Source organism: Ornithorhynchus anatinus, chromosome 9 (assembly GCF_004115215.2).
Source record: "Ornithorhynchus anatinus isolate Pmale09 chromosome 9, mOrnAna1.pri.v4, whole genome shotgun sequence".
Classification (NCBI taxonomy): domain Eukaryota; kingdom Metazoa; phylum Chordata; class Mammalia; order Monotremata; family Ornithorhynchidae; genus Ornithorhynchus; species Ornithorhynchus anatinus.
In genome coordinates this window covers 22801188-22810309 of record NC_041736.1, presented here as the reverse complement: position 1 = coordinate 22810309, position 9122 = coordinate 22801188, and the positions used below count along the sequence as shown (strand labels likewise).

General features: G+C 59.4%; 1 protein-coding gene across 1 annotated transcript; it reads left to right on the top strand.

Annotated features, from left to right (window-relative positions):
- The first annotated feature begins 2290 nt into the window (after positions 1-2290).
- Positions 2291-5926, top strand: NEUROD1 (neuronal differentiation 1). The gene is made up of 3 exons (XM_029072314.1): positions 2291-2417; positions 4635-4758; positions 4849-5926. Exons 2-3 carry the CDS (start codon positions 4645-4647, stop codon positions 5878-5880), a joined length of 1146 nt encoding a protein of 381 aa, XP_028928147.1. The 5' UTR covers positions 2291-2417; positions 4635-4644; the 3' UTR covers positions 5881-5926.
- The last annotated feature ends 3196 nt before the right edge of the window (positions 5927-9122 follow it).

Here is a 9122-nt window from a genome sequence, read left to right as displayed (position 1 = left end):
GGTAATCGGGTCAGACACGGTCCCTGGCCCGCACGGGGCTCGCAGTCCTCAAAACGCGAATCCGGATGAGATTTGGGGGTCTACACTGCGGGTTCGCAGTGTAGAGAAAAGGCGTTTTGCATTTTGGGGGTTCATCCTCCCCCCCCCCCCCCCGGGACTGCGGGAAACGGACTCTTTCCCCCCAGGACTGGACCATCCAATCGAAGCAGATGATGGACAGAGCGGAGGATTGTGCACAAAGTGGGTCTCAACCCAGCTAGGGAAAACTCCGCGTCTTCTCCCGGACGCAGTCTGCTCGCCTGTCCCAATTCGGGAGCTTTCTGGAGGCTGGGACAATCCTTTCAATCAAACCATCCTCGGTGGTGTTTATTGAGCGCTTGCTGCGCGGAGCACTGTTCTAAGCGCTTGGGAGAGCACGGCAGAGTTGGTAGACACGTTCGACAACCTCACTTGACCCCACAGCATCCCGAGGAGGGACCACCAAGTGGGAAGAGGGAAAGAGGTGATCCTGGGGTAAATTCTCGCTCCGCTCCACGAGCGAATCAAGGAAAGATCAGAGTCCCGGTCCCAACCCAGTCCATCCTCATCCCAGTCCGGTCTAGAGAAGCAGCAGCGTGGCTTAGGGGAAAGAGCACGGACTGGAAAGCCAGGGGACGTGGATTCTAATCCTCCTTCTGCCACTTGTCCGCTATGTGACCTTGGGGAAGTCGCTTCACTTCTCTGGGCCTCAATTCCCTCATCTGTAAAATGAGGATTAAGACCGGGAGTCCCACTGTGAGACAACCTGATTACCTTGTCTCTAGCGTTTAGAACGGTGCTCGGCACATAGTAAGCGCTTAACAAATACCATTAATATCGTGATCATTATTCTTATTAGTCCGGTTCCAGCCCAGTCCAGTCCCAGCTCAGTCCAGCCTCATCCCAGTTCTGTCCCAACTCCGGCTCCTTTCCTGGACCCGGACCCCAGCCCCATCCAACCCCAACCCCAGCCCCTAGCCTAGAGAGTTTCTTCCAGGGAAGACCCCCCCCCCCCGGTGGGGCTTGGGGGGGGGGGGGGTCTCCGGGAGAGGCAGAAGGATTTGGGGGGCGTCGTCGGGGTCCCAGCCTCGAGCCCAGAAGAAGGAACCCAGCCCGCCAGAGAAAGAAAATCTGCAAGAAGACAGAGAGAGAAAACCGGGGCCCCAGGCCTGGGCTGGCGGGCGGGACCCCAGAGGATTCAGGGACTGAACGCAACCAGAGCCTTCGCCTTCCTTTCCAAGCGCTCAGTACAGTCGCTCTGCACACAGTAAGCGCCCAATAAATACGATTGACTGACCGAATGAATGAATTCGCACTGATAAAAGCAACACAGTCCAACACCCAGACGCACACCCCTAACTGTCACCTGCTCACATGCACATAGGTCGTATCCAACCCAATCTGGTTGTACCCACCCCTGCGTTTAGTACAGCGCCTGGCCCACAGTAAGCGCTCAGCAAATACCAGAATGGTTACGATGACACTCCTTCACACTCTTACCCCCGGCGTATACACGCCCCCAACCAACTCTCAGCCGCACCTACACTGGGCCCATTTGCTTGTATCCACCCCGGCGCTTAGTACAGTCCCTGGCACACAGCAAGCGCTTAACCCGCAGCCTCCGTGACGCTCATACACCCAGCAGATACTCGCCCCTACCTCTCACCTGCTCACACGCACCTACACTGTGTCCGGCCCGGCGTTTAGTACAGTCCCCGCCACAGAGGATGCGCTTAACCCATCCAGAAGGATTACCGTTAATACTGCCCCTGCCATGCTCCTTCGCACTCGCACCCCCGGCCTACACGGGCCCCTGACTCCCACCTGCTAACACCGAAACTCATTCCCAGCCTCGCACCCGACACACATACCCGCAACCCACGGAGGGGACACGCCTCAACCTTTCCACGCATCCTCAACCATCCCCAACTCGCTTCCTCCTCCCCATCCCTCGGTCCACCCCCCACCCCCCCCCCGGACCTCCGCCGCCTCGGAAAGGGTTAATCTCTCCTGCGGGTACAAACAGGTCCGCGGAGTCTCTAACTGGCGACAGATGGGCCACTTTCTTCTGGCCACAAAGGGGCCGGGAGGGAGCTCTCGGCGCATACCAAATGGGCTAGTCACGTGGCGCTCGGGCTCGCCGAGCTGGACCATATGGCGGCTGGAAGGGGGAGGGGGCTTAGGAGAGCAGGAGGAAAAGGGGGGGAGGGATGGGATGGGATGGGGGGGGGGGGAGAGGGGGAGAGACGGCTACCCGGGCGCGCAGGCGCTCAGGCTGAGCATCCCCGCTATATAACCTGAGCGTTCTGCTCCCGGCCCCCCCAGAAAGAGGAATTCAGCCCCCGGGAGTTACCAGGGTGATGAGACGGCCACCGGCCGGGACCCGCTAACCCTCACAGGTAACTGACGATTCCTTCTGCGTTTCACCCCAAGAAAGCCCCCCACCCCCCCCCACCCCCCGACCCGATCTGCAGCCCCTTCTTATCGCGTCTGTGCCAGACGGGGAAAAGATGCCCAAGACGGAGCCCGCATCATCGCGGGGATCCCCCCCCTCCCCGCCCCCCAAACGGCAACCCCGGCTTTAATCGCCCACTCTCCAGGTGGCCCTCGGTCAACCTCGTGTATTCTATTAACCGGTGGGATGTGGTCGTTGGTTTTCTCTTTTTTTTTTTTTTTGGTCGCGGCTGGTTTTTAATCTCCCTTTTCGGTGGGAAAGCGGGACGCGGTATCTAAAGTGGGCATCTGAAACAGAGCTTCCATGGCCGCCGGGCGCTGGGAAAAGGCTCTCGAGGGTGAAGATTGCGCGAGAGGAACTGGGAGAGGGGCTCGGGGAACACCTGCCGCGCACACGTTAGTCACGAATAATAAGAATAATGATCGTATTCGTTCAGCGCTTGCTACGCGGGGAGCGGTGTGGTAAGCGCCGGGGCAGATACGAGGTCACCAGGTTGTCCCACGTGGGGCTCACAGTCTTCATCCCCGTTTGACAGATGAGGTCACCGAGGCCCAGAGAAGCGAAGCGGCTTGCCCAAGGTCACACAGCAAGGAAGGGGCGGACGGGAGAACCCACGTCCTCCGACCTCCAAGCCACTCAGCCACGTCCCACACCAACTTGCGGGGGGTCGGTGGGGGGGGGGGCGGGGAAACAGATGTGGCCAAAGGTAGTTCAGGTCCGAGGTGGAGCTGGGGAAACGGGAGTTGGAGAAGAAGTTGTCCTTTCTGCTACCTGTTACTGTTGAGAGGCTCGAGCGGCCGCCGCTGGATCGGCCAGATCCTGCTCTCCATCGCTCTCCTTCTTCCCTCTGGGTTTCCCCTCTCGGAGTCGTTAAAGGGCTGAAGGGGGAATCATTATTTAATCTCTCTTAAAGCGAGCTTTCGGCAGAACTTCGAACGGTCCCGATTGAAGGATGGAGCCACCTTCAGTAGCTGTTTTAACACCTCCCCGCACCTGATCCCCCTGGCAGGCTTTTTTTTTTTCCCCCTCCTCCTCCTCTGGCTACTTCCGAAGATCCGAACAAAGTGGGAATTCGTCCCGGGGTCGGGGTCGGGTAAAGAAAGGGAAAAAGCGGGGGCGGGAGGAGAAGGGACCGCCAGGCTCGCGTCGATTCTGCTCATTTTCGTTGGATCCGCAACAGTTCTGCGGCCGCTGGGCCCCTCCGAGCCGGGAGCATTTCCCTGGGCTCGATCCTCTGCGGTTCAGTGCCCGACGGCGGGAAGTTACAAGGCGGGGTTCAAGCTGGAAAAGTGGCCCTGGGGCGAGGCCGGAGGAGAGAGGAGGCTGTCGGTTCGTTAGGTGTCCAGCCGTGGGGCACCCTTCCTGAGAGTTTTATCCCCAAGAGCTTGGGAGGCTTGAAAATCGGTCAGGGATGCTTCGGGCGTCCCTCCCTCCCCAGACCCAGACCCGCAACACGCCCACACCCCCCCCCGAGGTCTCCTCCACCCTTGGCGGGCAGGCGGGAGCAGCCCCGTTTATCCTTCATCCCTCTCCCACCCGTAGGCACCCGGGACTTCCCTTCCCCGGGCCTCAGCTCCCCTCACCTGTAAAATGGGGACGAAGCCTGTGAGCCCCTCGTCGGACCACCCGACCGTCCCGTGTCTCCCCCGGCGCTCAGAACAGTGCTCGGCTCATAGTAAGCGCTTAACGAAGACCACCGTTATCCTTATCATCACCTCCCCTTCTCCAAAGGCCCGAGCCAACGCCCCCTCCCCCCTCCCCCCCCCCCACATTGTTCCCAAAGCCCGAGCGTCTTCCAGACCGGGCGGGGACCGTCCCTGGCCACGGCCGAGTCCTACTCTCCAAGCGCTCAGCGCAGCGCTCCGCACACCGTCAGCGCCCGGTCGACCCGACCGAACGAAGGAGGGAACTCCACGCCCGTCTCGGGTCCCGCCGCTGCCCCGCATCCTTTGGCCCGGCGCCGGCCCCAGCGCCTAGCGCAGGGTTGGACGCGGGAGGGGGCGAGGGACCGGTGCCAAGGGCGGCGCTTGGCCGGAGAGGCGCGGGGTGGGGACAGAGGGGGGTGGGAGGGCGGGGAAGGGGCGTGGGGGGGACGGGGGTCCGGTCCCTGCGTCCGAAGGGTGACTCAGTTTCCCCGGTCTCTCCTCCCCGGTCCCCGCAGGAGCGGCGGCATGACCAAGTCGTACAGCGAGAGCGGGAGGATGGGCCAGCCCCAGGCCCCGCAGCGACCCCCGGGCTGGACGGAGGAGGGGCTCAGCTCCCAGGACGAGGAGGCTGACCCCAAGGCCGGTCGCCCCCGGGACAAGGCCCGGGGAGACGGGGACCCTCGCCGGCCGGGCGACGACGACGAAGAGGAGGACGAGGACCTGGAGGAGGAGGAAGAGGAGGAGGAGGAGGAGGAGGAGGAGGAGGAGGAGGAGGAGGAGGAGGAGGGCGAGGCGGACGAGGCGGACGAGGTGGACGAGGAGGAGGAGGACGACGACGAGGAGGAGGACGAGCAGAAGCCCAAGCGCCGGGGCCCGAAGAAGAAGAAGATGACCAAGGCGCGCTTGGAGCGGTTCAAGCTGCGGCGCATGAAGGCCAACGCCCGCGAACGCAACCGCATGCACGGGCTCAACGCGGCGCTGGACAACCTGCGCAAAGTGGTGCCCTGCTACTCCAAGACGCAGAAGCTGAGCAAGATCGAGACCCTGCGGCTGGCCAAGAACTACATCTGGGCCCTGTCGGAGATCCTGCGGTCGGGCAAGAGCCCGGACCTGGTGAGCTTCGTGCAGACCCTGTGCAAGGGGCTGTCGCAGCCCACCACCAACCTGGTGGCCGGCTGCCTGCAGCTCAACCCCCGGACCTTCCTGCCGGAGCGGAGCCAGGACCGGCCGGCCGGCCGGCCGCCCGCCGGCCCGGGCCCCTTCCCGCCGGCCCCTTACCCCTTCCAGACCCCGGGCCTGCCCAGCCCCCCCTACGGCAGCATGGATGGCGCCCACCTCTTCCACCTCAAACCCCCCGGGCCGGCCCGGGCCCCGGCCCCGGCCCCGGCCCCCGCCCCCGCCCCGGCCCAGCCCCTGCCCCCGCTGCCGCCCCACGCCTTCGGCCCCGCCCTGGAGCCCTTCTTCGACGGCGCCCTGGCCGACTGCGCCAGTCCCGGCTTCGACGGGCCCCTCAGCCCCCCGCTGAGCATCAACGGGAACTTCTCCTTCAAACACGAGCCCCCGGGCCAGCTGGACAAGGGCTACGCCTTCACCATGCACTACGCCGCCGCCGCCGCCGCCGCCGCCGCCGCCGCCGCCCTGGGCGGGACCCCCGCCGTCTTCTCCGGCCCCTCCGACCTCCCCCTCGACGCCCTGCTGCCCTACGAGGGCCACCCTCACCACGACAGAGGCCTGGGGGCTCATGCCCTCTTCCACGACTAGCCCGGGGTGTCCGGGGAGGGGAGGGGAGGGCCCTCGGGGGGGCAAAGGGGGCGCACGGGGCCCGGGGCCGGGGCGCCCCCGGGCAGCCCCCCGGGCCCGTCCCGCCGCTCCCCCCTTCCCGGCCCCCGCTCGGACCCTGGGCCGAGCGCTGCGGCGGATCCAAGACGTGGGGGCCGGACCCCCGTCCCTCCTCGGGACGGATCCCCTCCCCTCCGCTCCCCCCCCTCCCCGCTCCGACCCCAATCGGGGGAAACTGAGGCGCGCGGCGGGCGCTGAGCGGATTAGAACCCGCCACCTTCCTCCCCCCGGGCCCGCCCGACCCGCACGGGGGGACCCCGCCGAGGGCCTCGGAGGGACAAGGCCCAGGCCGAAAGGAACGGCGCTGTACCCCGATCCCGTGGGCATGACAAAACAAACAAACAAACAAACAAAAAAAGAAATCACAGAGCAATAATTAGGATCTATGCAATCTTGGGGGTTCCTTTCAACTCGTAAACGGGCCGATCGAAAATACCTAGAGAAAAGATATATATATTTTTCAACCGACATTTTACTACTTCTTACCTTCCCCCCCTGCTGAATTATTTTGTCGTGATTTTGTACAGAATTTTTAATGACTTTTTATAACGCGGATTTCCTATTTTAAAACCATGCAGCTTCATCAATTTTTATACCTGTCGGAAAAAAAAGTAGAATTATATCTAATTTATACAAAAAAAAAGTACTTTAACTAATTTAAACCAGCAGAAAAGTGCTTAGAAAGTTATGTTGCCTTAGCACTCCCTTCCTCTCAAAGCGTCAAAATTCCTCCTCCTCCTCGTCGTCGTCATCCTCGGAAACTGCACCCTTCGGGCAATTCCCCTCCCATTGAAATAGCGTCTTTCCCACAGTGAGAACCGCATCCCTAGTTCTCAAGTGGATGGAAGATCGGGAGACGTGTCCTCGGTCAAAACATATCAGTCGAACCCGTGACTTGCACAGACTTGTATATAAACGTTCTCCGCCGAGGCCAACGCCCTTCTTGAAATCAAAAGCTGCTTGACTATCACCTACGGTTTGCACTGTTTTCTTTTTTCGTCCTTCTGCCCTTTTGCGTTCCGGGATTTTAGCAGAGAGCCCGGAGATGTCGGTCTTTCCGGACGATAGAGATGCATGATTCTTCCCCCTTTTCGCCCACCCGGTGGTCGGTCACTCTCTTCGTTTCCTGAACCCGAGCCTCCGAAGGATCAGGTTGTACCCATTGTAGTCAATTAGTACAGTAGCTTAAAAACAAATTCAAACCATTTCATCGGTTATTAGAACGCTAGCTATCGCATGTACGAGGCCGTCCGGAATTAAGTGCTGTCTGAAATGTAATGCTGGTTCCAACCGAAATCGATTTGTACTGTAATTTTGTTTGTAATCCTGTATATTATGGTGTAATGCACATTTGGGATTTTAGAAAACGCTCATCCATTTGCAATAAAATAGTATTGAACATCTGGGCAAACGTTGCCTTTCTTCTTAAACGCGATTTTTTGTGCGCGCGCGTGTGTGTGTGTGTGTGTGTGTACGTGCGCGCAAATAATTCCTCTGGGATTCTTGTTTTGTCGGGCTGGGTCGAGAAAGACGCCACGTGGATGGTTTGTAGACCAAATCGGGTTGGAAAAAGAGTTCCGGACCGTACTTTTAATTTCCCCTGCGGCTCCCCCCACCTTTTTTTTTTTTTCCTCTCCCCCCATGGATGTGTGTGTGGCTGGGCCCCCCAAAGTATCCCATCTTAATGGCCGGAGACACAGATGCAGCTCCAGACATTTAACACGCGAGAACAGCATTCTGTGTCTTTGCCTCGGAGTTCCCAAACTCTCAAACTTGGGGGAAATTGTTCCCTTCCTCCCGAAGTATGGAAACAGCGCAGCCCGGCCTGGAGGCTGGAGCACGGGCCCGGGAGTCAGAAGGTCGTGGGTTCTAATCCCGGCTCTGCCAACCTGTCTGCTGGGAGACCTTGGGCGAGTCACTTCACTTGTCTGGGCCTCGGTTGCCTCATCTGTAAAATGGGCATTGAGCCTGGGAGCCCCACGTGGGACAGGGACTGTGTCCAACTCGGTTTGTTCGCATCCGCCCCAGCGTCTAGGACAGTGTTTGGCACCTAGTAAGGGCTTAATAATTAATAACGATATTGATTATCAGTCTCTCATCCACGGGAGACACAGGCTTGTCCTTTCTCATCTGTCGTCATCTGCTCGGGCCACTCTTGGAGACATCTGGGAGGCTCAAGAATTCCTCTCGAGGTCTGCTCCTTCCTCTTATCTTCAGAAATCGTTATGGTGTGGCATTTCAACCTCCCACTGCAGGGCCAATTCACAATCCGGAGAATGCCATCGACTCCTATTTGAAGCAGAGACCCCCTTTGAGAAGAAATCCTCATTGACAAAAATAGGGGGAATACGCTCTTCACATTCATTCAACCGTATTTATTGAGCGCTTACTGGGGTGCAGAACGCTGTACCCATTGCTTGGGCGAGTACATCGCGAAACAGTCACATTCTCTGCCCACAACCGGCTTACAGTCGAGGCAGGAGTTGAGGGTTTGCTCGAGAGCGGTTGACTCTTTGCCTTCTAGAGAAGTGAGAAGCAGCGTGACTCAGTGGAAAGAGCCCGGGCTTGGGAGTCAGAGGTCGTGGGTTCTAATCCCGGCTCTGCCACTTCTCAGCTGTGTGACTTTGGACAGGTCGCTTAACTTCTGGGCGCCTCAGTTACCTCATCTGTAAAATGGCGATGAAGACTGTGAACAACTTGGTTACCTTGTATCGGCCCCAGCGCCTAGAACAGTGCCTGGCACGTAATAAGTGCTTAACAAATACCAACGTTATTATTATTATCATGGAATGGAAAGTGACATTTCAGAGGGATCGTGGCTCACCTGAGCTCACCTCCCCGAATTCCACTGAGGATATTCTTCGCGCTCTCCAGTCCACCGCGTTGATTACCCTGCGTCTATCCCAGCGCTTCGAACGGCGCTTGGCACATAGTAAGCGCTTAACAAATACCGCGATCACTGTCATTACCATTACTATTTTTATCATTATTCTAATCCCGGCTCTGCCACATGTCTGCCGTGTGACCTTGGACAAGTCATTTCACTTCTGGGTGCCTCAGCCTCTGTACCGGGGGGATTGAGACTTTGAGCCCCACATGGGACAACCTGACCACCTTGTATCTACTCTAGCGCTCACAACAGTGCCTGGCACATAGTAAGCGCT